This window comes from Malus domestica, chromosome 15 (genome assembly GCF_042453785.1).
Source record: "Malus domestica chromosome 15, GDT2T_hap1".
Lineage (NCBI taxonomy): Eukaryota > Viridiplantae > Streptophyta > Magnoliopsida > Rosales > Rosaceae > Malus > Malus domestica.
The window spans coordinates 8,770,922-8,796,977 of record NC_091675.1 but is presented as its reverse complement, the minus strand read 5'-3'; the positions used below and the strand labels follow the sequence as shown (position 1 = coordinate 8,796,977).

General features: G+C 37.8%; 5 protein-coding genes across 11 annotated transcripts; 1 reads left to right on the top strand and 4 right to left on the bottom strand.

Annotated features, from left to right (window-relative positions):
• The first annotated feature begins 309 nt into the window (after positions 1-309).
• On the top strand, positions 310-5,410 carry LOC103456180 (CRC domain-containing protein TSO1-like). 6 transcript variants are annotated; one of them, XM_017323001.3, is made up of 12 exons: positions 310-548; positions 1,034-1,188; positions 1,291-1,732; positions 1,845-2,000; positions 2,090-2,640; positions 2,731-2,805; positions 2,880-3,036; positions 3,133-3,231; positions 3,323-3,389; positions 3,835-4,006; positions 4,104-4,881; positions 5,023-5,410. In XM_017323001.3, exons 1-11 carry the CDS (start codon positions 480-482, stop codon positions 4,852-4,854), a joined length of 2,694 nt encoding a protein of 897 aa, XP_017178490.2. In that variant the 5' UTR covers positions 310-479; the 3' UTR covers positions 4,855-4,881; positions 5,023-5,410. The 6 variants fall into 6 exon arrangements, with proteins under 6 accessions (XP_017178490.2, XP_017178491.2, XP_008394057.2 ...); XM_017323002.3 differs by having other exon boundaries at positions 5,020-5,410; XM_008395835.4 differs by having other exon boundaries at positions 4,973-5,410.
• A 371-nt stretch (positions 5,411-5,781) lies between these two features.
• On the bottom strand, positions 5,782-10,254 carry LOC103456179 (uncharacterized). Of its 2 annotated transcripts, none has more exons than XM_008395833.4 (10): positions 10,057-10,254; positions 9,411-9,554; positions 9,146-9,260; positions 8,114-8,150; positions 7,902-7,971; positions 7,670-7,774; positions 6,830-6,980; positions 6,631-6,713; positions 6,366-6,459; positions 5,782-6,285 (listed from the first exon to the last, which is right to left on the bottom strand). In XM_008395833.4, exons 2-10 carry the CDS (start codon positions 9,439-9,441, stop codon positions 6,195-6,197), a joined length of 777 nt encoding a protein of 258 aa, XP_008394055.1. In that variant the 5' UTR covers positions 9,442-9,554; positions 10,057-10,254; the 3' UTR covers positions 5,782-6,194. The 2 variants fall into 2 exon arrangements, with proteins under 2 accessions (XP_008394055.1, XP_008394056.1); XM_008395834.4 differs by having other exon boundaries at positions 9,411-9,475.
• Positions 10,255-16,111: 5,857 nt separating this feature from the next.
• On the bottom strand, positions 16,112-18,383 carry LOC103431434 (ammonium transporter 2 member 5-like). Its single transcript, XM_008369590.3, has 3 exons — positions 17,663-18,383; positions 16,953-17,238; positions 16,112-16,750 (listed from the first exon to the last, which is right to left on the bottom strand). The coding sequence occupies exons 1-3, from the start codon at positions 18,275-18,277 to the stop codon at positions 16,197-16,199; spliced, it is 1,455 nt and encodes a 484-aa protein (XP_008367812.2). The 5' UTR covers positions 18,278-18,383; the 3' UTR covers positions 16,112-16,196.
• A 2,582-nt stretch (positions 18,384-20,965) lies between these two features.
• On the bottom strand, positions 20,966-21,922 carry LOC103400242 (U-box domain-containing protein 11-like). The gene has a single exon (XM_008338896.2). It carries the CDS (start codon positions 21,920-21,922, stop codon positions 20,966-20,968), a length of 957 nt encoding a protein of 318 aa, XP_008337118.2.
• Positions 21,923-22,493: 571 nt separating this feature from the next.
• Positions 22,494-24,632, bottom strand: LOC103456176 (cytochrome c oxidase subunit 5b-2, mitochondrial-like). Its single transcript, XM_008395828.4, has 6 exons — positions 24,320-24,632; positions 23,971-24,047; positions 23,815-23,865; positions 23,178-23,247; positions 23,001-23,080; positions 22,494-22,812 (listed from the first exon to the last, which is right to left on the bottom strand). The coding sequence occupies exons 1-6, from the start codon at positions 24,507-24,509 to the stop codon at positions 22,768-22,770; spliced, it is 513 nt and encodes a 170-aa protein (XP_008394050.2). The 5' UTR covers positions 24,510-24,632; the 3' UTR covers positions 22,494-22,767.
• Between the last annotated feature and the right edge of the window lie 1,424 nt (positions 24,633-26,056).

Below are 26,056 nucleotides of genomic sequence, written 5' to 3'. Positions count from 1 at the left end.
AGTCCAACTTTCAAAAGAGTCCTTACATTTATCGAAAATCCTGGCCAGATTTTATCAACAAAATTCTGGTCAAAGTTGAGCTTCCCTTTGGTTAATCAACTCAACGCAAATATAGTGAACCTTGTTAATAGAAAGATATTAGATTTGATAATGATAATGTCCAAGCCCTAAGTTGTAGGCGCATATCCAACAGAGTTTCAAAAATATCAAATTTAGTGCTTGGATCCGGCCCATTATTTAAAACCAAGCCCATTAAGACCAGCCCACATCAACATTAAATTACAATTCCCGCTTGGTTTTTAAAATCCCGCTCTCTTTTATTTTTCTTTTTAAGCGAGAAAATAAATTAAAAGAAAAATGTAAAAACTCACATTTTCTCTCAGACTTTCACATTTTCTCACCAGAGGTTAGTAAAGTGGGGAAAATGCAGGCGGAGAATTGTAGGGTTAGGGTTTCGATTAAGCTTCCGAGTTCACACCATGGATTCACCTGAAATTCCCAAAATCAAAGACAACACTTCACCTTCCTCAGATTCTCCTCCAGTTCAAGTAAATTTGTTTTTACTGCCAAATTTCAATCTTTCTGTTTTTGGATTAGGGATTTTTTTTACTTCCTTATTTGTGATAATTTTTTAATCTATAGGTATATCTTTACCCTTTATTTATACCTCCTTTTTGTTGTGATTTTTTAGTAAAATTATTGTCTATTTTTGTGAAATGGGTGATTTGTGGATGTGGGTTTTGGTTTAATTTTTGTGGGTTGAGGTTGGTGGGGTTGGTGCTTTGTAGGGGTAGTCAAAGTTAGGGTTTTGGACATTTGGAATTTGAGGGTTTAGTGGTGTTTTGTTGGAGAAGTTGAATTTGTGATTTTGGGGTCTTTCTCAATGTGCAATGCAATCGGTTTTCTGCTAGTAATTGATGATCAAACGTTGAGTCGAGGCGTTAGTAGTTTGTCATTTCTGTTTCTGAATTGAGTATTGGCAATGTTGGTAGGAAATTGAATCTTTTATTCATATATGTTTCCTCTAATTCAGGAGTCACCAGTCTTCAGTTACATAAGCAATTTATCACCAATACAGCCTGTGAAGGCTTCACATGCAGTGCAAGGGTTCCCGGGACTTAGCTCTCCTCCTCTTGTGTTCACGTCACCACGCATAAATACACTCCGGGAAACAAGTTTCCTGAAAAGGTCCTGTATACATTAAATTCTAGTTCCAATTGTTTTTTTCTTGGGCAGTCTCTTTGTTGTTTCCGTATTTGCTCACTTTGACAGTTTCATTATTTTTACCAGGCCTCAATACCCGCGATTATCCAGTGTAGAAAAAACGAAATCACATGATGAAGCCAGGAAGTTTGTTGATGGTACAGTTGATTCCAGGAAACATATCACCCAACTGCAGATGGGATTGATTACTGATACTCAGGACTGTGAGACCAACAGTTCCTCGGAGGGTGTCGATGAATACTTAGCTGATCCCATGGAGATGGACAGTACGAATTCTTGTCAATCAGTCAATCCATGTTTGAAAGAATCTATCAATGCATCTGAATCTGAGGCACCACCAGAGAAGGCTAAAGAGGACCTTGACGGAAAGCAATTTGATGCAAAACCTGTGAAAAATAAAGAGCATAGTGATGGTGAGTTGCCATCTTCTGAGTGCCCAAAGGTTGGATCCGGCTTATCCATCGATAATGCTTTCAATGGGGAGTATCACCAAGGTTTTCATAATCAGGTAACTTCAGATTCTTGGCTTTACATTATAAAGAAAAGGACTAGGACATTTGATTACAAGGGATGTGATTGTTCCACATGTTCTTACAATTGATCCAAATTTTAAGTTACAGGGTATCGGAGGTAGACACCAGGATGATTGTGATCATAACCCTCCATCTCCTCCTGGACGTTTGCAGATTGGTCAGGTGTATGAGGATTGTACAGAGAAGGTTGGTGGAACCTCAAAGGGAATGATTGGAAACATGATATTGCATGCTCCTAATAAGGTATGCCATTTCATCTGAGTTTTTAGTTACTGTATGCTGCTAGGATATAATTAATTTTTTCTCGTATAATAACTGCAAGATTATTGTAGGCCAAAAATGACCAAGGTGGCATGCATAGACGTTGCCTTCAGTTTGAAGAGGCACCTCCTTGTGCGACTGGAAAAGGAGACAGCTCTTCTGTAGAGAAAGTTAACAATTCAGAACCACCTGCCAGCACAGCAGAATTGGAGATTGTGCAAGTACCTTATGCAGCAACTTCCAAGAGACAGATGGGAGCCTCATTGCCACCTCGGTATGGTGGAAGCTCTCCTTTAACTGTTCCCAAACCATCAGGTATTGGCTTGCATCTAAATAGCATAGTCAATGCTGCACCCGTTGTTCGTGGTGCAACAACCATAAAATTAGCAGATCACTACATTGGTGTGCAAGTTATGAAATCATCATCTGTTGTGAACCACCATTTACCTGAGAATGTGAGGGATGAAACTGAGAATTCTATTGCCACAAGCTCCTCCATCACCCAGTCTCCCCATACTGTGGAATTTGAGCGTCATGGATCTCCACCCGAGAAGAGCAAATTAGATTCTCAGAATCTTGATAGTTATCTGGAGTTGAACCAATCTAGCTCACAAAAGAAAAGGTCAGAGGCATGGTCTTTTATGTAGTGTGGTAAGATTCATTCATCATATCTGTCTGCAGTTCAAATACGTGTTTGTGTATGACCCTCCAGGAAAAAAACACCAAGCTCTAAAGATAGTGACGGGTGCAAGCGCTGCAACTGTAAGAAGTCCAAGTGCTTGAAACTGTAAGTTGATCTACTTTTTGTTAAATATTATAAGTGCATATTTGTTTGTCACATTTTAATACATTTCTTTGCAGTTATTGCGATTGTTTTGCTGCTGGAGTCTATTGTGCCGAAACTTGTGCTTGCCAAGGATGCTTTAATATACCCGATTATGAAGATACGGTTCTTGAGACGAGACAACAAATTGAAGCCCGTAATCCACTTGCATTTGCTCCTAAGATTGTACAGCTAGTGAGTTTCCAACAAAATTGTGGTACTAAACCCTTTTCAGTTACTGATGGTATGCCTTAATCTTGTAAACTGAACGATTGTATTTGCTTGTGACAGGAAGAAGAAATTCAATTTACACCAGCCTCAGCAAGACACAAAAGGGGATGCAATTGCAAAAAGTCAATGTGTCTGAAAAAATATTGTGAATGCTATCAGGTCTTGAATACTATCTATATTTCCATGCCACAGTGTTTGTTATCTTTTCTTTTCAGTTCATCTTACATTTATGAATTGCTTCATCTCAAAGGCCAATGTTGGATGCTCCAGTGGATGCCGGTGTGATGGATGTAAAAATGTTTATGGCAGAAAGGGAGGTAAGCCTCTAAACCAAGAAACAGTGTTTCCCAATTCCATGTGATAACATTTGTAGTGTACTTGTTTTACTATGGATAACAAAGAATGTCCCCTTCATATTTATAGAATAGTGTATTCATGCCATATAGTCTAGTATGTTGTGTTGTCTACTTGTTGAAACATGATTTCACATATCAATGGTCTTGATAGACAACCTAGAAACAGAATTAAGAAATCACCTGACAAATAGATCATAGAATATTACATAATTTTAGTGTATTCATCAGAAGTTACTTTTATCTAAAGCATAATGCCTAAAAGAATAGGCTTGTGAAAGTAAACTAGAAAGAATTGTTGCTTTGCTGAAAGATATCTGGAACTACACACAAGTATTTGTTTGTCAGAAAAGTTGATCAGTTGGACTCTGTTTGTCTTAATACTGCACTTCAATCTCGTTTTCTATAGATTATGTTCCAATAGAACATGGTGTGCTTAAAGACACGATTAGTGACAAAGCCGGTAAGGAAACATTTGATGAGAAGCTGGAAATGGTGGCAACAAAGAAAGATATTTTGTCTACTGATTTGTATGATTCTCACAACCACACTCCATTGACGCCATCATTTCACTGCTCAGAGTAAGAATCATTGATTTTGAAGTCACAATTATCCTGAAATGCTACATCATAATGTTATTCTAATTAATTTTGATTGTTTATTTTCTTGTTTGTCTAGTCATGCAAATAATATACCAAAATCCCCGTGCCTTCCTGCAAGTTACCTTCGATCACCTGAATCTGATCTTACCATCATATCATCTTATGAAAAATCAACAAGATCCCCTCTGAGAAATTCAGAGACAGGTGGCATTCTTCTGGAGACAAGTAAAGAATTATCGGATATGGGTTATTACCACTGGCGAGAGGACTATGACAACATTGGAGTAGCGGACACTTTTTCAACAAGATACGACGCTGCCCCCACTACATGCCATATTACCCCATTATCAGATCTTTACTCAAAGGCCTCTGCTTCTTCCACATCATCAAGAAGTGATTGGAAAAATGCTTCACAAGCTCAGCTGTGTCCTGGAATTCAAGGTCTGTCATCTAGTAGTTCTCTTCATTGGCGTAGTTCACCAGTCACCCCAATGGCTCGGTTAGGTGGGACGAAATCTTCTCAGGGTCTTGACTTTGACAACGGGCTTTATGACATTCTGCAAGAAGAAACGCCTGAGATACTGAAGGACAGTTCTAATCCTATTAAGTCTGTGAAAGTTAGTTCCCCCAATAAGAAACGGGTTTCTCCTCCTCACAACCACAATCATGAGCTTGGTGCAAGCTCTTCAGGGAGCTTGAGAAGTGGCCGCAAGTTCATATTGAAGGCTGTCCCTTCGTTCCCACCCCTTACCCCTTGTAGCAATTCCGAAGGTAGTAATATCATTCAGAACACTAGTAATCTTCACGATAAGGGCAGAAAGAAATGAATGGCCGTGACACTGATGGAGTCCACAGTGAGTACCTCGTCATTCCACCGCTTGCTACTCATATTATTGTTCTGAAGTTGTCATCAAAATGCTTACCTTTACATGTTTCTTGTTTCAGTTTTCACTCCGGGGGTGTCTCTGGTATTTATTTTTTGCAATTGGAAGCAGAAGACATTTGCAGACGTTGTTATGTGGGTTCGGTTGTCCGGCTCGAGTGCGGAAACATCTTCAGATATCTTACAAAAAATTTCCCCCCATTTTGTGATGAGCAATCATTCGATTTGGTATGTAAGTGTACCAAAGTGGCTGCATTTCGCAAAGGTTATTGCAGAAAATTGGAAACGCAACATTGTCATTTTGTTTCTCATGATCTTAGCTATCAATTAATTGTTAAAATTATATTCCCACATTGATAGAGGCAATGACTACTGATAGTCACAGTTCTTGATAATTTTTGTTATCCTTTTCTATTTTTTTGTAATTTCGAAAAATAAGTTAAATTCAATCTTATGGGATAACGATTTATTCGATAAATATGATGCTAAAAAAATTTGTATTTTCTTTTTTATTAAATTCAATTATGCACAGATTGGTGATACCACTCCGTAACTGAAAGCGAATTGGCAAGGATTTTAGAGCTCAAGTGGTTAAGACATTTATGGAAGAACCCGAGGTCCTATGCTCCACTCTGGCTCCCTCTGTATTGCTTGCATAAAAAGAAATAAAAAAGTAGAGAATTTGTTTGTGGGCTTGTGGGCTGGGAGTGAAATTTGTGGATAGGATTTGAAAAGCCCAATGGATTGGCCCAGGCTCGGTTAATTTGAATGCTAATCTAGGCTTTAAATCACAGCGGAAATCCAACGGCTAAATCAGGCTATGAAGTATGAAGTATATATTAAACACTAAAATATACATTAAGAAGCATCATTCTCTACCATTTTACATGCATTAATAAAATTTCCAAAATACTGATACATTCAGAATCACTTTTATTATCAAAACAACAAAATTTTGTGGACGGGGACGAAGAGACTCCATCCAGCTCCCATCCCCTACCCTAACCGAAGAACACGGATGCAAACCTCGTAGCAACCGGGCAACCAGGACTCGAGTACAAGAGCGAGCCTCGGTTAGAAAGTTATTGCAAGGAAAAGAGGGTAACACGGAGAGTGAAATGGAGATCATAAGGCACTAGTAGCTATAAGAAATGCCACTACCATGTATATATGCCCATACCACCATCTAATGTAGTATGCCCTTTCTAATCCTCTTTTTTTTTTTATTTATAATCTCCTCGTTTGTATTCCCTGCGATAACTCACCATTCCCGGATATCTTCCGCTAGTAAGATCGGGATCCCTCAAGCCCCAGACTTGCAGTTAGCCAAGTACAAACGTCATCCGTCTCTTCAGGGATTGTGTAGTGACCCAGCCTGCACTGCCAAACTAGGTAAGCATTCAAGAAATTGATACTGAAAAGAACAAGACAAGTCCTTAAGGACGAATGACATACCCGTTGTATTTTCTAAACATGAGATTTCTAAATCCTGCTGAATTCAAGGTCTGCGCAGATTTCTCTCCATGTTCATATGCGACCACATCATCACCTGCAATGAAGAATTAAGGCATCCTTAGAAGTTGCAATTATAACCAGTTAAGACGAGCAGGCAACTGGAAACTTGCAATTCTTCAATATTACTTATGGAAGGGGAGGTAGGGGAAGAGATTCTACCAAATAACTTAAGCTATACTACCATATATGAGAAGAATATGTTTACCTAAGCCATGACATAGCAAAATGGGCAAGAATGCTGCATGCCTTGCAGCCTCGTGTGACCTTTCCATCCGGTTCCTCAAAGTTCTGCCACACAAAAAGAAAGACGGATGAACTGACTGCTTATAATAGAATGTGTAGGTTGTGCTGATGTGTTGTACATGAGCAATTTTAAGTCAGTGCGCATACGAAAGAAGCCGAACCTTGAACACGGAAGCCAGCCACTTAAACCAACAATTGCACTTAGGTTTACTGGGTACGGGTTTCCATTCCCATATTGCCCTAAAACACGGCACGTGGCTGAGTAGAGGGCAGTTGCAGCACCCATACTGAAGCCACCAACACCAAGTTTTACTGTTCATGATAGTAAAAAATAACATGAGTCATACAAAGAATTCATAATTCCAATCAGAAAAAAAATACCTCAAGAACACATCATTTTACAGTCAATCATTTTATAAGAATATCCTACTCCCAACTTAACAAAACATCATTAGTTATTCTCCCCGTAGATTTTTGTTGTAATAGCTAAACAACCAACTTCCTCCGCTAATAGTTCTTTGTTGAAAGTTACCATATCATCGACTGAGTAAATTTGCTAATCACGAGAACCTTCTTGAAAAATAAGGTTAGAGATATTTCAACAGCAAAGGTGAAGATCAAGTGAGAGTATGCAATTCAATTGGTAAAAATCAATTATGCAATGAACTTGTTCCATGGCACAAACAAAATTAAATAAACTGGATGAAGAAAATGCAGGAGATAATAGGAGAACTGATCATATATACTTTTTCTCAGGTAACTCATGACTCATGAGAGCTGTATGAACAAGAAGGCAAATAAGTTCACTATAGAACAGTGGAGGATGGAATTTGCAGAGAAATTTGACTATTTTCCCAATTCCCCGAACTCTTTACATTTTGTTCTTTTAAGTCTACCAAGATTTATCAGCGGCCCAAATATCTTATGTTAAATCCTTTAACTGTACATGTTTCTAACAACTATAACTAAATACTAGAGTTGGAGCTTTCAAGAGAACTTACTATCAGCAGGCTCTGTTGACAAAAGATTTGCGACATGCGCTGCTGAGGCATCTAACCCCTCCATATCATCAGGAGCATCTTCTGAAATTTCTCCCATGTCAAACCCTGTAATAAATCACTCGAACACTTTAGACTATGCGTTACATATATTTTAGGCAATCAATGTCCATGTGATAAAGCTCAAAGCCAACCTGAACTTGATAAATACGGAAACTAAAACAATCAATCTTACAAGCAGTGCAAGGGAATCCGCCAAATAGAGCTACAGGTCGAGAAGGAGCAGTAGGGCAAATCCACTTAATCTGTACAATAAGTTCAACAAATACAGATAATAAATTCTATTAACCAAACTTGGCAGCATATTCTGTAATAATAGAAGGTTTAAGGCTGCTGGTGATGAATGTTGCATAATGGTACAACGAAACTTAAAGTTACTATCCTTACGTTAGGAAGAGGAAGGCTTTCCAAGAGCTGGGACCAACTGCAAAACAAAGCACAAAGTGGGAAAATCCAACTTAGTCACTACTCAGTACTCACTAACCAAACTCGTCAAATGAGCAAAATCCGAGCTGGAATAACATAATATTTTGAGTCCAATAGCTACGAAGGTTGGTGGCACACTTAAAGCTTGAAAATCAACACAATACAATTTACGAAACACTACTTAAAATCATATAAAATATAATTTTGGGAGCACATATAATCAACATAAGCATAAAACTAATCAATAATTGTAGAATTCTGATGCTTTCAAATGTCCTAGCTCAAAATGGTCCAATCATCCTTCGTTAAAACGAATATTTGAGATTAATTAGTCCTGAATTAGTACTATGTAAATTGTTAATTAGTATATTTCAACTTGATTATCAGCTTAAAGGGCAACTAAGCTAGTGAAAATTGGTCCCCTATTCTTGGCATTGGAATATTCAAATACTTGATTCAAGACTTCTCCATCGGGACTTAGAATGAAACAAAAAGGAAGAAAAAGACAACTAATCACATTGTATCAGGTATCAATTAGAAATAGAATCTTCTAATTGCAACAGAGTTCAAGGAATTAGTTAAATAACAGGCTTGTGCAGATCAGGACAAAGACATTGACATACTCTGGCTTTCTCTCCTTTGTCTTTTATGTGGAACACACAAGTCCACCATCCTCTTACAAGAATATGCTCATTTATATGGAAAAGGAATCACATTCACACCAAGAGTTTCATATAAAGAAGGAATATCAGGCTCACATAGATGACAATTATAAAACTCTGCATTCTTAACATCATAACTATTGATCCATGCACGTCCGCAATCCATGATAAGCTATAATTTGATCATGCATGAGAAATTAGGTTCCACTGATGGATCGGTTTACATGGACTAAATTTCACCTAAAGCGTTGACAAATTGTAACAAAATGCAAAGAGTGTTTTCAAATCACAAAAGAACATATGATAGTCTGCAAAAGAATAGCCGTAGTACCTTGAGCCCTTATCACCAAGGCCATGTAGCCAAACTATAGTTGCTTGGTGTCTCCCTTTAGGCCTCACTACATGGGTCCTTCCAAACTCAAACGCCCTGCTACCAGTTCTACTACCTGACATATTGCAGCAGCAAATTGTCACAACATAAAACCAGCAGGCCTAATATAATCAGAATATCGGCAAGAGCCAAGATAACTAGTTGTAACAAGCTACTTTACTCCGTATACAAACGAAATAGACACCAGCAGACAAAAATGACTAACCAGAAGCGGCGTTGGAGCTATTGTAGCTCATTCTCTCTGCACGAAATGCACACCGAAGAGTCTTCCTACAATTGAGAAACTCAATATTGGCTTTATCTATTTATACCAATGTAAGGGGGTGCACATGTAATAAAACCCATGAATCTGCATAAGTCCTCAGACAAGTTAAACAATGGTTCTAATCAACAATATCAAAAAGCGAAAGGCACCCAGAAAAGAAGAAGGGACAGGAAAAGCTAGGAGGATTTATGAGCACATAAATGCAGAAAAATGAACTATCAAAGTCTTTTGGAGTGTGCAACGCTCATTGCTCACAGAGATTGAAAGCAAAGAATCTAATGCTAGTGGGCAGCAGGCAAAGTAAAGCACTTCCAGCTACAGCAACCCAAGAATACAAAACCACAAATGGATTTTCTTTCTGAAATAAGAAAGAAAGTTCCATTCTTTTTTCAAATAAATTTAAAAAAATGACATTTTGAAAGATACCCATTAAATAAAAATAGAGGTTTGAAATGTTTCACTAGTTGAACGAGGTAATGAAATTGCAGGTGCTGAAAAAGATCTGCGATATATATATTATATTGAATAATAAATATTGCAAGTGAGAAAGAAAAGTGGGGTTTGAGCTTTTTAATTTTGTACCAACCTGGTTCCCAAAAGAATAAGGGCTTTTTCTCTTTCTTCTTACTTCTCTGTGTTTTGCTTTTCTTTGCTTCCCACAACTTTCTCTCTCAGAGTCTCAGCCTCTGTTCTCACTCCTTTTCCTTTTTCTTTTTTTTTTGTTTGTTCATACGAATCAATCATACCTCAAAAACCACCTACAAACACAGACGGTGAAATTTACAGGGTCAGAAAACTACTCATTTTCTTACAGGTTTTTACCAAAGAGTAAATTGTACAAATCGTCTTTCAACTTTAATCAAATTAGAGCAATGATCCCTCAACTAAAAATCCATTACCTTTGGTCCCTCAACTTATCAAAACGTGCAGCTATGGTCCCTCAACTAAAAATACATTACCATTGGTCCCTGAACTTTAATTCAAGTGGAGAAATGGTCATTTAACTTTAACCTAATTGTAACAATGGTCCTTCCAATATAACTCGTTTTGACAAATTTTTTGACATAGTTGACGAAAAGAACCATAATTATACACTTTGATGAGTTAAGGGACCCTAATTATATAAATGGTCATTCCAACATAGCTTATTTTGACAAAATTTTGACAAAATTGATGAAAATGACTATAGCTACACATTTTGATAAGTTGAGGGACCAATGGTAATGGATTTTTAGTTGAGGGACCATTGCTCCAATTTGATTAAAGTTGAGGGACCATTTGTACAATTTACTCTTTACCAAATGCCCAGACCAAAATGCCCTTCCCACGTCCCACCACTTGTTTATAATTTACCACAGTTTTCTTCTTTCTTTTTTTGTAATTTTTGCAAATATCCTGTTAGAAAGATAAAAAAAAATTGATTTTCACTCTTTTTTATCCCGTTACATTTTCTCTTTTATTTCTAATCGTAAGATTGAAAATATTTAATCTACACATAATGGAATTAAAAGAGTTTTGAATCCGAAACAAAGTGGATTGAGGATGAAGAATACTAGTGAGATGCTAAACCCAAAATCAATAAATACCTTCTTTTTCAAAATACTAAACTCCACATACCTCAATGGAGATTGAAGATGTTTCCTGTATTGGATTGAGTTATTGAGATGAGCGAGATACCTTTTACTTATAAATAGACATAAATATTATTAGACAGTACTTGGATTCCAACATTATTTAAAACTCCCTCCAGATGCATTGCATGTGTAGACATCTCAATTCAAATCTCTGTCTTCCATTTCCTTTTTTTAATATCTCTCGCCGAGAAACAATGCAAGATGCAACTCATGGGGACAATAAAGTGGTACATTAAGATTCTTCATCTTTTCTGCCTTTTTTGGTGTGTAAATTCACCTAGTATCCTTGAGTTTGTTCCTCAGATGGCATACATGTTCACCACAAGCAAAAGTGGCATTCCATCTGTCGAAATATAGGTGAGGCCAACTCTCTTATATTTGTGAAGATACTCGTCTAAATTGGCACTCCTCCATGCTACTTGTTCTAAAATGCAATACAAAAGTTATTAAACATTAACTACTAATTCTTACATTTAGTGATATTTTTCCTTTTGATTTGCTAAGCTCCAACTTTGTTGTGGTTACATTGAAATGAATTGAAGTCGAACTTTCAGTTGACCGTAAACCCTAACTCAGTTACTAGTAGTACGTATTCTCCCTCTCCGCTTGAGTTAATCCTATTTTTGAAAGACATATTTGCTTAAACAAAGAAAAAGAAAGACGGTAAATGTCTTCATCATACAGCTAAATTACATGTCTCTATGAGGAATTTAGGACAAAAGAAAGTCATTTAGTTTTAGTGCTTTTGTTTTATGTGACATTTAGTTTTCCCTTTTAAGTTGTCAACTATCACTTATTGAAATCAGAATCATAGTTATCTATTTGTGCAAGAAAAACTTTGGTTTACATACAAAAGTGAGAGTCGCAATCTTCTTTGCATTTGGAATAATCATGGGATAGGACTCAGACAGATCTCGCACTTATGATTTTTAGCCTTACTTAACCTATAAATCACATATGATGTTCCTAATCAGACGTGATTGATTACAATTTGTTAACACCTGAGTTGGACACGGATTGTCTACCCTCCCACTTCCGGTGTCTTCCCGTGTCCTCTTGTTTTGTGTGGTCACAGTTAAGCCACGTCAACATTTTATATTGTTTTTTATAGAGATAATAAGACAAAAATGAATAGTAATATAAAATGTTGACGTGGCTTAACCGTGACCACACAAACAGGAGGGCACGGAGGGCACGGAGGGCACGGAGGGCACCGGAAGTGGGAGGGCAGACAATCCTTGTCCCCATGAGTTAGACATTATAATTAGGTATTTAACTCGCTATTCATGGAAATCGAACATAAGACCTCTAAATTATATGTGAAAACGAATACTATTGGACCATATTACAAGTAATTATTGATTTCCTAATAGGAAGCAATTTTTACACGGAAGATGATTCTCTACCCTCCTAATCTCTCTCCCCTTCCCTCCCTTCCTATTTAAACCATTACTATTAGGCCATGTCAACATCTTATTTTGAATTTTTTATAGAAAGAAAAAGACAAAAATGAGAGTGTGAGGGGAGGGGAGGGAAATAGATGGAAATAAAAGGAGAGAGAATCCTACTCCTTTTACATACACTTTTTAGCTTATGATTTCCACACACCCATTTAGCTTCTTACACAATCCTTTGTATTTATCGCCACCAAATTGAATAAATCAAATGAAATCAACAGTTATGATTAAACAATGATGAATAAGAGGCTAAAAATGTGTGAATATGACTTCCCTTTTCTGATTCCTTTGAGACTTCCCCAAACTGAAAATATAATTTGATTGTTTATAGTTTGGCATCAAAGTGTAAACACTTCAATATTGTAACCAAAATACCAAATCAATGCCCAAGAATGGCTCAAAATGGAGATTAGACTAAGGGCTTGTTTGGATGTGCTTTTAAAATGTCTGAAAGCGCTTTTGGGTAAATTGATTTTAAGTTCCAAAAGCACTTTAAGTGCTTTTTGGCTTTTTGGAAGAAGCATCAAATATGTTATTCTTACAGGAAGCACTTAAAATGCTTTTCTAGGATTCATTTGGATTATTACTAAGAATTGGTGTTAAAAACATTTTCACCAAAAGTGATTTCTGTTATTTTAAAAGCACATCCAAATGAACCCTAAAACTAATGATGCTTAACAAATAATATTTTCGGATTGTGGAGAATTTTCTGACATTTTATATTATTAACACATTCCACATGTTCTCCACCCTGCAGATTCCAAGGCCTTGTTAATTATTTTATAAATAATTAGGGTTCAAAACTTCAAAATTCATCTGCTAAATGCTAGGTTGTGCCTGTGAGTATTGTGACTATCTGTTGACCCTAAAAACTACTAAGCCTACGTGGCACGCAGACCGAGTAACTAATGAGCTAACTACGTCATTCGGTTGTATGCGGGCATACCAACTCATCGGCCGAGCTTGGCCGAGAAGTAAAATATGTTGATGTTAGGTTGGGTGCGCTGCTAACTTCTGAATCTCGCGACTGCGGCCGAGGAAGGAACACGTCTCGGCCTTAGGGTTCTAGAGCCTGAAGACAAGGCTGCTAGTTCTGCAAAATTCAATATCAAATCCAGCTTTCAATGCGCCGAATGTAGTAACTTGTAACACCTCACTTCGCCAAAAAGGCTAATGAGATGACCTCTGCCAATAAGGATTCGAAAATCCTTCTCGACCGAGACTTGGATAGATAACCAGTCGGTTCTGTTGTCGGCTGATTCTACGGCAACAGTGCTGTTTATCCAAACTGAAGATGTGTTGGCGAAAAAGGAAAATAAAAATCTCAAGGTTGTTAAGAGGTTTCGCGTAGAGTGAGGGTTTGCGCAGGGCAGTTTGTGTGTTGAATTGGAGGTGCTCTCTCCGTCGCAGAGCATCTTGTATTTATATCATTCTGTCTTCTACTTGGCACGGCCAGATAGTAGAGTCCAATTGCAACTCTAACTGGTGGAATGAAAAACTGACATAGGCTAAAGCCTATCTTCCAGATGGCTATCCGTAATTTTCAATAAATAAATAAAAACATATCCAAGATTATCACATCATGACCAAAGACATAGCCTACCTAAGCCTCCTATCTCATCACCTTTAATGGAATTATCACATCATGACTAAAGGCCAAGCCTACCTAGGCTTCTTATCTCATCACCCCCATCCATGCACGCATCCTGATCCCCTTTCTTTAATATCAACTTGCAGCATATCCAATCCACACGTCCACACACACCTCAACTCAAATTGAATTGTACCGCTTGCTTGGGGATATAATCTACATCCTATTCATCACGTTTAAAAATATGCCAAGATCAAATTAAAAGATAATTATTATGATATCATAATATTATCCTTTGATAATAACAAAAAATTATCCACACTTTTCCATCCGACGGTTGAGAACTATGCTTACTCAACGGCCTTGATTATACAGGCCGATGATGTAAATTTGGGTCCAAACACTATCATATGCATATATAAAATACAAGCAAGTTTCAATGTGCTTTTTGTTGTATATAGGGCCTACCTAGCTACTTCTGCTGTGCTGCTGGGCCTCAAATTACTGGATTATTTTTGGGTTTTTCGATTTTGTTTTTTATTTTATTTATTTATTTATAAATAATTGCAATGAGTGACAACATCATGTTGTATATGGTCGAACTCGAAGGGGTGTGGCCTTGATCATGCCTGAGAAAATTGTTGGGGAAAAACTCCCCTTGTGGGGCGAAGTAATCCCTCATCAGTCATGAGCAGCTCGGCTCATTTGTTAGGAGGAAAAATATAAGTGATGGGTTTTCAAGTGCAGAAATGAGTTTGTCTGAGAATAAGATGAATGAAGGTAAGAAATCAAATAAGATGACGCGCCACACAAAATTGGGGATACGATGAGATAAAATTTTCAGAGTCTTTTCAGAAATTAAAAAAAAAAGGGGGTTTAGAAAATAATTTATAAATTTCAAGTTCTAGATAAGAAATCATACAAGAGATTTTGTGGCTTGATATGATGCTCCGAAAATATTGTGTAAGATGAGATAAGATTTTAAATTCTATCAGTAGTGTCAGATTCAGACATGGTTTTGGTATTGTAAGCTTGATACATATTGTTGGCTCATTCTTTGATAATTTAAACTTTTGAATCTAGTCCATACTCAACAAGATTTCAAAGCCTTCTTTGCAAGGGGTCCTGAGTTTGATTCTCATTCCGCACTTCTTTGTTGGTTCATAGAAAATAGTAGGGCTACACCTATATGATGGGGTTACAGCTCATCATTTACATATTGCTTTGATAGTAACCTTTTTTATTTTTGGTTTTTAATTTCATGAGGTTATGGATCCAAATTTAGAGGTCTACTTTTGATTCCTTCCAAGTCTTTTCTACTTGGTTTGCAGTTTCTTTTGTTCCTTGCTTGGTCTGTTCCCTTTGCATCTTTTGCAACCCGTTGGTTTTAAGGCTTTTTGGGTGCTTGTTTCTTCTTGCTGCTTTGTAATTTGGCTCTTTGCATGGGAGCTCTCCCTTTTGTCCCTTTATTTGGTGTTGCTACATTATCTATTTACCAATAATAAAACATAATATATATATATATATATGTGTGTGTGTATTAATGTACGCATGAGACTAGCTTATCATCAGATACCTTGTTAATATTCCATCATTGATATCTCCGACTTAACTTCAAAAGTATTTTAACATATATGAATTTTATTATCAAGTTTATGTATCAAATTTATAAAAAAAAAAAAAATAGAGCTGATTATGATAGCTCCGCTGTTGACAGTGGTGTTATTGCAAATAGTTTTGTATAGTGGTGGAAAATAAGATATGTAATTGCTACATGGTCAGCTGTGTTTCCTTTTCAGTTGGCCAGCAGATGCTATCAATTCGATATTCCGGCTTTCCAGTATGCTCCGAGGTACCCTATTCTTTGAGATTTTTTAGCCGTTAGATATTATATCGAAACTTGTGATATTATTAAGTTTATTGAAATTTTCCGTAAGAAATCAGAATCTGAAAATCTCTCTAGTACAGATAGAATTCAACATTACAAAGCTGTTATCCTTTGAAGAATCCGTTGAGCAATTTGTAGCATCAAAATCTATGAATTTTAAGCCATTTCAATTTGTCCAGCAGCTGCTCTACTTTTGGCAGCTGATGATTCAATATCATATCCTCCAAACCTTGAATTGTCAAGCTTTTCGCCTTGTCCCCAGATAGCATAAGCTTCTTCCCCATGAGCTGCTTCATCACCAATCTCCATATCCTCCGCCGACATCCGTAGCGGCACGATGAACCGAATCAGAAAACATATAATGCTTGTAACCACAACATTTAGTGTCACAATGTAAAAGATCCCGAGCAGTTGGATTCCCACTTGACGAAAGCCGGTGTGCACGTTGGGACCTCCCATCTGGAAACCATAGAATAGGCCAACATAGTTTCCGTAAGTGTTATAGAACAAGAAGCTAAGCCGCGGGTGGCCAAAGAGACCGGTGAGGATTCCACCAAGGCCGCCGGCAATGGCATGAGTGTGGAAGACGGCCATTGTGTCGTCAACTTTCTGAAGGAGCAAAGATCTCTTGTGGACAACCATCATGGTAAACCAAGGGATTGAGCCAGAAAATAACCCCATTAGTATTGCTGCCCAGCCTTGCACAACACCTATATAGGAGATTGAAAATGCAACAATAATGGCTATTAGTATCTGGTACCGAAATTTGATACTTCAAACCTAAAACTGAACTTTGAAGAAAATTGAGTAGAAGTGAGATTTTATCACAGCGTCGTGCCTCTTAAAGACAGGATGTCCTGCATAGAGAATTTATGTGACGGATATGCAAAACTGTAGATTTTGTGAACTTACCAGCAGCAGGGGTGATGCAAACTAAACCAGTGATCATTCCCTGAACTGCCCCGATGACCGAAGGTTTACGGAAGAAAGTGATGTCAAGCAAAAGCCAAGTGAGCAAACTGGTAGCAGTGCAGACATGAGTGTTCAGCACAGCCAAGGAGGCATCAACACTGACCACGTAAGGGTCTCCGCCATTAAACCCTGTCCAGCCCATCCAGAGAAGTCCTGCACCAGTCAACATAAGAAGAATGTTGTTGGGAGGAAAACTTGCCCTGTCTTTCTTCGAACGTGGACCAACCTGCATTGCGAATTAGACCCCGAATCAAATCATATTTCTTAAGAAGTTTCTGGTTTTGAGACATGTATTGCAAAAGTGTTTGAAAAGAGTAGACTTCAAAGGGGTAAGAGAAAGTAATTTTGCTACAAAATGTGCTCCACATTAAAGTTTAGCAATTGAAAAGATACCTAGCGTAGTGTAACTGTTAATATTAGTGAGAAACACTTAACGAATCAAACTACACAAAGAAAAAAACCTCGCCTAACAACTATTAATGTTCGATGCAATGATATTCGAGTCCAATAACAGTTTAGTCCATTTTTTTTTTTTCATCGAAAAGGTGCTTATTGTTTTCTACTATGAAAGAGATTTCCGAGGGACTAATTTATGAAGACACCGGAAAGAGCAAGAACAAAAAGAAGAATGAAAAGAAGGGTTTTCCTACCCAATAGGCAGCTGTGAACCCAGCAACACCAGAAGAAAGATGGATCACATACCCACCAGAATAATCAATGAGTCCTCTCCTGGAAAGAAAACCATTAGGGCTCCAAATACTAAAAGCTCCAATGGTGTATGAAAAAGTTAGCCATAAAGGCACAAACAACATCCAAGCATAAAAGTTCATCCTTCCCAAAAGCGCCCCAGCAATTAAAATCAAAGTAATTGCTGCAAACACAAATTGGAAATAAACCATTGTGGCATTTGGTATTTTCCCCATAAATGCCTGCTCCAAGAGATACTCCTGGTTAAGTGCCACGTCAGGTTTCCCCCAAAACCGAAGACCCTTGATTAGGACATCCCCAAATGACATTTGGTATCCCCAACCAACCCAACAAATAAGAACACAAGCAAATGCATAGAGTGCCATGAAAGCCGAGTTCACAGCCCATTTCTTCTTCACCGCACCACCGTATAGGATTATGAGCCCCGGGACACTCTGGAGGCCGACCAAAGTTGCGGCTGTCAGCTGCCACGCGTTGTCACCTTTGTTCATCCATGCCGGACTGGCCTCATCCGGTATGAGGTTAATAGGCAAAGGAGCGTATGTGATGTTGCTCATTTTGTTTCCTTATCACACCCCAAAAAAATGTCGCACACAGGCACTCCAAAAGTGCTTAAGCTTAAGCAGTTTGTAGAGAACTTGTGGATTTAGCAGCAACTAAGCAGTGCTTTTATTGTAGAGATTAGGGTTTTGATTCTCACGAAAAAAGCTGTCACTGTGATGTCCAATTTTTGGTGTTATTTGATTGATTTGTGTTGTTGCTAAACAATGTGTCCCCTTTTTTGTGTATTAGGTGTCCGACTGCTACATGTAGTTTTGGACATTTGGCGGGCATTCCAACCGTTTTAACTGTATCTTCATAGATGCCTCGGCCGTTTAGCTCGCTCCCAGTCATAGACTAGAGAACACCATACAAAGAGGTGAAAAAAAGATTTAAACATTGGTTAAGAGTAATGTTACACTTATCATAATTTTTATATCACATTTGTATCATCTCTATAATAGACATAAAATTCACTAACACACGTATATCATGTCTTTATTATATAGTGTATATCCTTTATGTGGACAAAATAAGACTAGAAGACAAGCAATATTAAGTTCTAGAATTCCAAAGGTTATAGGAATTACCAAAACCAGGGAAAAAAAGAAAGAAGAGAGAATAGAATGGGAGGGGAGGGGTTCAAATTGGAATCATAGGCATTATAAATTTGAGGGCTTGAATATCGACAAATATCCATATTAAGATAATTTTTTTACTTTGGCGAACATTTTGGATAAAAATGCACAGCATAAATATGGACAAGGATTGTCTGCGCTCCCACTTCCGTGCCCTCCTGTTTGTGCGGTCACGGTTAAGTCACGTCAACATTTTATATTAATATTCATTTTTGTCTTATTATCTCTATAAAAAAAATAATATAAAATATTGACATGGACCACAAAAACAGAAGGGCACGGAAGGGCAGACAATCCTTGTCCCATAAACATATGTATTTTGTTTTATTTTGGGTAATACTTATATGTATTAATGCATTATCATTCAACGGTTAAATAATAATTATATTAAATACATTTCTTTATGTAACTTATAAATGGCCGTCAAATAATGTTTTTATTAAATACAAATAAGTATTTTATTCAATCTTTTAAAATGTACCGGAAGAATATGTGTTGTATATACTATATTCAGTGTGGTTTGTGGCTTCGGATGAATAAAATAATTTCAGGTATGAAAAGATGAAAGAATGCTTCAAGACACGTCACTTTCTTTTGAAGTGTTTCTGTTGATAATCACTTTATAAAAAAAAAACTAATGAAAATAACTTAAAAACTTTGAGTTTTAAAGATAAAGACAAAATAAAAGGTAAAGTGAATATTACCATGATTGATTTTTTAGTATAAAAATATGATTTTTCGTTAAAGTGAATAGTACCAGAAGTTTTTCGTTAAAGTTCCCTTAATAAGTCTTATGAATACATTCAACCTGGCCAGTCAATGTTTGCACAACTAAAAGAAAAACTACACGCATTAGATGATTTTTTTGGTACTTGAGATTGAATTTAGACTGATAACTCAATAGATCTCAATAGATTTAAGGAATAAATAAAAATGTTGTACAAATTTCAAGCATGAATGAGTTGAATCGTGATGGAAAGTTTCAAGAGTAATTCTTACTTTACTATCGGGCAGTATTTTGGTTTTCAAATTTTTATACATCAACTTTTTTTTATTTCAGTCTCATACCAAAATCAAGATTATGGGATATTTTCATATTTATATTAAATTTTTCATTAAAATCTCTATTAATGAGTGACGTGGAGCTCACGTGAACAACAATAATGCAGAATCGTGGCATGGTGAGCCCAACGTGGACATATGACTCGCAAAATATTTTTTTTGGCAAAAAAAAAGAAAAAAAGAAAAAAAGATATTATGACAGGTCCATGGAATTTCCATAGGCCCCGTGCAATATTTTTTAGGCCTTATTATTTTATTAAAGGAAAATTATCTACTTTCACCAGATGATTGTAGGATGGTAGTTGGTTTTTTATTTCGACGATATACTTACATCAAAAGGTAGGAGATTTGGCTAGACGCACAATAAGACAATTCTAATAATTTGGTATTGAGCTTGTAATTAATGAGATTTCTCACTTTTAAATAGAGAGAAATATCACTAAAATATAAATTTGTAATGTTAAATAACCACATAAGAAAATCTTAAAGGTCACTCATTCTACTTCTAGTACCACCCTCGCCCAAACACGCGAAAGACTTTCCAAGAGATCATTCATCCACTAGTACCCTCTGCCAAACATGTTATAAGGTTCACTAACATGCGTGGGTAAACAAACATGAACTGAGCCCCATTTTGATACAATAAACTGTTTAATTGTCAATATTATATGAAATCTTTTTAGTTATCTAAAAACGTTTATTTGGAAATATTTTTTAAATGATTGGAAGCGTCCGACTTTTACCCTAAAAAGCCTTTCACATATAAAGTTGGCATGTCATGACTGACAATTATACAAAACAAGTTATAAGTTTTCACAAATAACATAGAACTTCAAATTAATAAGAGCTCCCTCCTATCAATTTAGTTTTATTTTATTCGATATTTCAATTAATCTAACTGCGAAGAGAGGGATTTGAACTTGGAGGTTGGAGGCAAAGGGGCAATTACACTTGTAGCTAACTTGGCTACATCTAAGCCTGCGGGCCTGCGCTCTCTACAACCAGTTACCACTGAGAAAACATGGGGTTTCCATCAACATAAGAATCCAAGTCATCCTCCATGATCTTCTTCATCAGCAACGCCGCCTTCTCTCGGGCTCTCGGTGATCCTCTGACCGAAATATCAGCTACCAAAGTTGAGAAGTTCGGCAGCCTCAAAGCGTCTCTCACGCAGCCCTCACTTTCATCAAACAGGAGCAGCAGGATTTCAGCCGCGCCTTCCTTACTCAGCATGCACCTCCCTTTTAACACTTCTACCATTGAGCCCACAATCTGGTCGGTTTTGCTCAAAGCATTCAGTCCTTCATCAAACCTAGCAAGAAGGCCAAGAACCTGGAGAGAAGTTCCGGCTAGATCCTCGCTGTCACTGCTCCCCACCACTTGGATGAGCGCTTGAACAGCTCCTTCTCTCACTGCCAAAGTGCAGTTCCCGTGAAACCGAACAAGCTCAGCTAGAGAGCTGAGGAGGTGATGGGTGGCAGGACCGCGAGGGCCGGAAATGACCTTGACTAGTAACTGGATGGTGCCTGCTACGCCAAACTTGGCCTTGTTCTTGTCAAGCATTGCCAAACTGCAAACCAGAGAGGAAGCTACCTTGCCGGACTCCGCGGAGGTCAAAGAGGCAATTATCGAATTCAGATGTTTAAGGGTTTTAATATCCGCAAGAGATTGCTTCAGATCCGGATTCAGGGACAGGTTGAAGAGGACAGACAGCGAGAGAACCTGAATGCTGTCGGAGGAAGATTTCGAGAGGGCAAGTAAAGCGGGGATGGCTCCTTCTGTCTGTGAAACCAAGCTCCTGTTTTGGGGACTCACCTTGGTGATGGAAACTAAAGTCTGGAGAGCTTTCTGCTGCACTTCGTGAGAATCCGACTGAGCCTCCGAGAGATACTGCCTGATTGCCTCGCGAACCCGAGGAGCTGACATTGTTGGGAGTACTGGTTTCAGAGCAGGGGCAGGCATGCTTAAGCAGTCTTCAGGGTTGAAGCCTTGCATACAAACTTACCAAGAAAATGATCACACAAAGTTGAGACTTGAGACAAAAAATTCGATGATTCCAATGCTTTGTTGCATCGAATTCTTGGAAAAAACCTCCAAATATATTTGGTCTTGGGGTCCCATAAAAAGCAGTATTAGAGGATATTCCAAACGCAAAAGACACTAACATCCAACAATTTATCCGCTTTATCCATCATTTTTTACTGTCTTTGACCTCAAAACCATATTCAATACAATGAAATGGTTTCCGCACGCACATTTTCTCGTTCTCCGCGCTCGTGTTTACTTTTACCCTTTATTTGTTCTTTGATTTTTTCACTCTAGAGTCCAAAAAAATCAAGGGTGTGCCAGGGGTGAAAAGTGGTGTGCAGTAACCGCTTCTCAGTTTCAAAAAAAAAAAAAGAAAAAAAAGAGGAGGAATGTAATATTGACGATTTCGAACAACACGTAACATCCTTCAATAGATAAATGGAAAGTAAGAGACGACAACAACAACAACAAAGCCTTTTCCCATTAAGTGGAAAGTAAAAGACGATTATGTAAATTGTTTTGATCTTCGGACACAATGTATTCACGATTATTTTGATCTTCGGACACAATTCAAAAATATTAGCGACTCAAAAGAATCCAGTTCTAATGAACAGACCATGAAACCAAAATTATCACCGACTGAAACATCGTCGGACACAATCTCTTAAGAACTACGTTAAACAAGCCAAAAAAGAATTATTGAAACTACACAGTATAAAAAACTGCCTCCTCGTCGCGTAAATCAAATTTTTATTTGTGCAAGAAACTTGTCGGGCGGATCAATGATGACCATCTGGAGGACCCCCTTTGCCTACCACTTCCAGCTGTTAACAGATTAGAGAAGTCGATTATTTCAAGCACAAGTTCATCTATTTACAAAAGATGTAACAGAGACTACAACGTAATAATCTACCCATGCCGTAGTGAATATACACGGAAAGAAACGACTTTCAACACCAGGAGGGATAGAAGAAAAGAATAAAAAGGAAAGAATAAGACTCAAGCAAGTCACCTTAAAAACTTGAGTACAGACAGGGCATTCATATATCTTTCCTTTCTCCAGCCAAAACCACACGACATCGTGCTCATCTTCTGCAGACATATTCAGAAATTACAGTTAGCCGAAGCCTCAGAATGACTTAAGTTGACCAGGGATAAAAATATTATGCAACTAAATGGGGAACTTTACCTCCTCCCTCGATACCAGGGCATCCAACTATTCTTTTGTCATAGACAGACTTGACGATTGCAGGTGCTTCCTACAAGACCGAAAGTATAGTAGGATCAGTTACATGAGAATGTTGATTGAAGACCACCACATAATTCCAATTAAATGGAAGATGTTGTACACAGTTTTACACACTTCCGCATTCATTTGACATTTACGCAAGGAAATGAGAGGTAGAGTGCACGAAGAGATTCGATATTGACAAGCAAAGTTGTATTCTTTCACTAAAAAGACAGGAGCTCCCGCAATTATTAGGAATTTTGAAGATTAGGAACACAGTTAAAAGACTTCCACAAGCACTGGTTTACACAACTTCTAAGACAACCATCGGTCCATCACTCTTTGGCAGTTAAAAGAAGATACAGATGATTAGTCCTTTTTTTTTTGTTAAGCTAGATGCCCATGGCAAGCCCATGCCATAGAACAGTGAAGCACAAAATCTGGTAACATTAAATTTCCAATCATGGTGCAAATCACATTTATGATGCATACTTGTGAATGATGCAACAAGAACATGTCAAAATTTTTTGAAGTTCCTTCCTATTTACCGACTAACTATAACAAAAATGAAATCCATGAGATCAAATAGAAATACTACCTTGGTACCGAAGGGACCAACCGGATAATTGATTTCAAGAACGTCCCTTCCCTGCATATAATGAGATCAACCACTAAGAGTAGCGCGTAATTAAGCAAACCTCATATCTTCATAACATTTCGATAAAATTGCAAACCAACAATCGTAATTATCAACCTCAAGCTCGGCAGCAAGTTCCTCAAGCTCGTGACCGGTAGCAGCCGGATGAACTTCTTGAGGGTTTTTCTTGAGAGCTTCATATACCACAAAAAGAATATAAATCAACACATTATATATAAAATCTCCAATTCATGAGACCGCACAGAGGATTAGGGTTTCAATGTGAGAAATTTTGAATTTTTGATCCATAATTTAATCACAATCATTAGCAGGTTATCCGCTTTCTCATTTCTGAAAATCCGAAAAATAAATAAATGCGCCTACATTTTCCAGGGAACCAAACAGAAAACAACAACCTAATCGAGATCAGAACAACGTATAAATAAGGAAGAAAATGGAGACGCACCGGAGGTGGAAGCGGAGGCAATGTGGGGGGAAGAGGGAGGCGCGGATTTGGCCAACGGCGTCGACGAAGGGGAAGACGCCGAGGGGATTACGAACCGACGGGTGTGATTGAGAGACGAGGATCTGCGTGAGGCTGAGGCGGCGAGGTTTTGGAGCTGAGCCGAGGAAGTAGATGCCACGCGCCTCCACATTTTAGCGGCGTCTCGGTGAGGATTTGTTTGGTGTATTTGATTATTTCTCCTCTGCGGAGTGCGGGACTCAGCGATTGCCAAATTTTGTGCGCGAGAGTCACTCAGAAGCTGAATCACATAGGATTTTGCAGCCTTTTATACCTTTTTGTTTTGTCGGGTCGGGTCAGTTTTATCATTTTGTATCGGGTTAATCCTGTAATTACCATTTTACCACTAAGCTAAAAGATTTTTTTAGTTGGATGCCAAGTTTAAGGTCGGGCGGTGTTTGCTTCGATCAAACTAGTTATCCTATTAAGAATAGGACCAAAACAAAAAGGAAAATTTCCCATATAAGAATCATTTTATCAACTTTCTCTTTTCTATATTTGTTTTTTTTATTTTTTTTAAGGTTTAAAGATGAGATATAAAACTGTAATCGTATTGAAATCATTCTTGATCTCCTTCTTTTTACTTTCCGTTTACTTTAGTTGGTGTTTAATTGTTGATGTGATAGTCGTCACCCTTTAACCCTCACACAATTAACAAGAAGTTTTAGATCTAGTTATCACTTTTGATATTGGTTTGAAATTGAAAGCCCTGGAATATATTGAGGTATATATTTAGATCTTGAGCGTTTCAACCCAATGTCACATTCGTAATATATTCGAATATAATTTGTAAGGACCCTTTTGGATTCATCATATGCATTTGTAACGCCCTTTTATTCCGAAGTATAACAAAGCATTGTAACGCCCTTTTCTACCAGTATCACTAGGACACCTTAGCGATGGATGTGAACAAAATTATCAGTGAGATGATGCTAGGGTTTGTGGATCCTAGGCAAATCAACGATACCCACTTGGTGTTGATCCCAAAGGTCCTAAACCCGAATTCTGTCTTGCAATTCCGTCCCATCAGCTTGTGCAACTACTACTATAAGGTGCTCTCAAAGGTCTTAGCCAACCGTCTGAAGCTGATTCTTCCGAATCTTATCTCTCATACACAAAATGCTTTTGTGGCGAGAAGATTAATTCAAGACAATATTGGCATTGCACATGAGCTATTCCATTTTCTAAAAACAAGGAAAGCAAAATTTAAATTCGAGTTGGGAGTCAAATTGGAAATGCACAAAGCCTACGACCAGGTCAAATGGGATTTCCTTTTGGCTGTGATGGAGAAGATGGGGTTTGATGAGCGTTGGAGAAGTTTGATCTTGGGTTGCCTATCCTCGGTGAATTTTGCTATTATCCTGAATGGACAACCTTGACCCAAATTTGCACCTTCACGGGGGTTTCGGCAGGGAGACCCTTTATCCTCGTATCTTTTCCTACTGGTCAGTGAGGTCTTGTCACTCCTTATCCAGAAGTAATGTGAGCAGGGAAATATTATTGGTGTGAAAATGAGCCTCTCAGGTCCGAGTATTTCCCATATCATCTTTGCCGACAATACTCTAATCTTCCTAAAGGCGGAGGAGGAGAACTGCTGGTGCTTAAGTTGATGATTGATGACTACTGTCTGGCCTCGAGGCAACATGTGAATAAGGCGAAATCCAGTGTCTTCTTCGAGGC

Coding starts and splice junctions, on each gene's coding strand:
- LOC103456180 (XM_070813478.1), top strand. CDS start 480: ATGGATTCACCTGAAATTCCCAAAATCAAAGACAACACTTCACCTTCC. Junction 2,001..2,089: donor TATTGCATGCTCCTAATAAG/GTATGCCATTTC, acceptor AGATTATTGTAG/GCCAAAAATGACCAAGGTGG. Junction 3,232..3,322: donor AATATTGTGAATGCTATCAG/GTCTTGAATACT, acceptor TTCATCTCAAAG/GCCAATGTTGGATGCTCCAG.
- LOC103456179 (XM_008395833.4), bottom strand. CDS start 9,441: ATGAGCTACAATAGCTCCAACGCCGCTTCTG. Junction 7,775..7,901: donor CGGATTCCCTTGCACTGCTT/GTAAGATTGATT, acceptor GATTTATTACAG/GGTTTGACATGGGAGAAATT. Junction 6,981..7,669: donor GTCAACAGAGCCTGCTGATA/GTAAGTTCTCTT, acceptor TATCATGAACAG/TAAAACTTGGTGTTGGTGGC.
- LOC103431434 (XM_008369590.3), bottom strand. CDS start 18,277: ATGAGCAACATCACATACGCTCCTTTGCCTATTAACCTCATACCGGAT. Junction 17,239..17,662: donor GGTTCACAGCTGCCTATTGG/GTAGGAAAACCC, acceptor TTCGCAATGCAG/GTTGGTCCACGTTCGAAGAA. Junction 16,751..16,952: donor TTGCATCACCCCTGCTGCTG/GTAAGTTCACAA, acceptor TCTCCTATATAG/GTGTTGTGCAAGGCTGGGCA.
- LOC103400242 (XM_008338896.2), bottom strand. CDS start 21,922: ATGCCTGCCCCTGCTCTGAAACCAGTACTCCCAACAATGTCAGCTCCT.
- LOC103456176 (XM_008395828.4), bottom strand. CDS start 24,509: ATGTGGAGGCGCGTGGCATCTACTTCCTCGGCTCAGCTCCAAAACCTC. Junction 23,248..23,814: donor TTGGTCCCTTCGGTACCAAG/GTAGTATTTCTA, acceptor TCGGTCTTGTAG/GAAGCACCTGCAATCGTCAA. Junction 22,813..23,000: donor TCTGTACTCAAGTTTTTAAG/GTGACTTGCTTG, acceptor ATCTGTTAACAG/CTGGAAGTGGTAGGCAAAGG.